Raw genomic sequence first — 1,331 nt, 5'->3', positions numbered from 1 at the left:
GGGGTGCTGATGCATTCCATTTAATTTTAATTTATTGAACGTATGTTAACTGTGTATCTGTGTTACTGTGCTGTTTTATTTTTATTTGCACTGATCTTATTTACTCTATTTTTAGTCATTTATTGTGATTTTATTCTGCCATGTAAAGTACTTTGGTCAGCTGGATGTTTATTTTTAAAGTGCTATATAAATAAATTTGATTTGATTTGATTTGAAAATGACTCTCAGTCATGCCAAGAGTGAATATTAAACAAGCCGAACAGACTAACTGCCGCAGTCTAACATTACTACATGTAGGTTAGCTACTTTTTAACTGGCCAACCTTTCATTCTGCGCATCTTCAGACGGCGATGAAGCGCTCGAACACAGTAGAGCTGTGTAGGCCGACGCTGACTTTGTGCGCATGTGTGACTTGGATTTCGGGGATGGGTCTGTCGATGGAATCAAGATGGCGACTCTGGCAAAAGCGTCAATATATTTAGTGAAATAAGTGTCAAAAATTAACCGCGGTAGCGGGTTTTCTCAAGCCCCTAAGGGGTTCCGTGAAACATGAATACTGGAAGTATGTTTTGGGAGAGGATTTGACCTGAAGTAATACCGTAACAAAGTCAGCGAGATGTGCGAGAGCTATGCCCGCTCGCTGCTGCGTGTTTCGGTGGCGCAGATCTGCCAGGCTCTGGGTTGGGATGCGGTTCAGGTCACTGCGTGCGATCTGCTGTCCGATGTGCTGCAAAGATATGTCCAGCAGCTGGCCAGGGTCTGCCACCGGTACTCTGAGCTGTGTAAGTGCTTTATTTGTCGCCACGATTACTTTTAAACCTAGAAACCTCAAGTACTAGATCACGTTGTTGTTGACTGGTTCTGTAGCTGGCGCCCCCTAGCAAAGGTTGATGTGTCAAAAAGTACAGTAGCTACATAGCTTGAGTAGCTTCCAGGTATTCTTATTATTGTGGATATGATGCTTTTCATCTGTGGTCAACAGATTGTGAGTAGTCAGTGTCACATTCATTATTTACCAAGAACTGTATTGTATGTAAATAATTCACTCTATCAAACTTAAACCTGTTGAGAATCACAGTTTGCTTCAAGTTAAATTAATCAGGGAACCCTATGTGCAGCACAGTCACTGGTGTGTAGTCAGGTTATGATCAACTCTAATAAACAGTATAGATTGTAAGGGGCATACAAAGCGTGTGCTAAGGTTTAATGCCTTGTTTTGATGCTGCGTTTCAGATGGAAGAACAGATCCAGTCCTGGATGATGTCAGCCAAGCCTTCAGGCTTCTGGGAGTGAGTCTGAGTGAACTGGAGGACTATGTCCACAACCTGGAA

The 1,331-nt window shown here is 42.5% G+C and overlaps 1 protein-coding gene across 1 annotated transcript in view; it reads left to right on the top strand.

Moving 5' to 3' along the window:
- Positions 1-389: 389 nt before the first annotated feature.
- The window catches only part of taf3 (TAF3 RNA polymerase II, TATA box binding protein (TBP)-associated facto), a 5,841-nt gene continuing 4,899 nt past the window's right edge, over positions 390-1,331 (top strand). Inside the window, exons 1-2 of the mRNA XM_020624775.1 lie at positions 390-782; positions 1,234-1,331. The exon at positions 1,234-1,331 is cut by the window's right edge and continues 133 nt beyond it. Of these exons, the coding sequence (XP_020480431.1) occupies positions 617-782; positions 1,234-1,331 (264 nt within the window). The 5' untranslated portion in view covers positions 390-616. The remainder of the gene's footprint in view (positions 783-1,233) is intronic.

This window comes from Monopterus albus, unplaced genomic scaffold (assembly GCF_001952655.1).
Source record: "Monopterus albus unplaced genomic scaffold, M_albus_1.0 scaffold7.1, whole genome shotgun sequence".
In the NCBI taxonomy this organism is placed as follows: Eukaryota; Metazoa; Chordata; class Actinopteri; order Synbranchiformes; family Synbranchidae; genus Monopterus; species Monopterus albus.
Note: the sequence above shows the minus strand (reverse complement) of the source record. Positions and strands in the feature narration are given on the sequence as shown.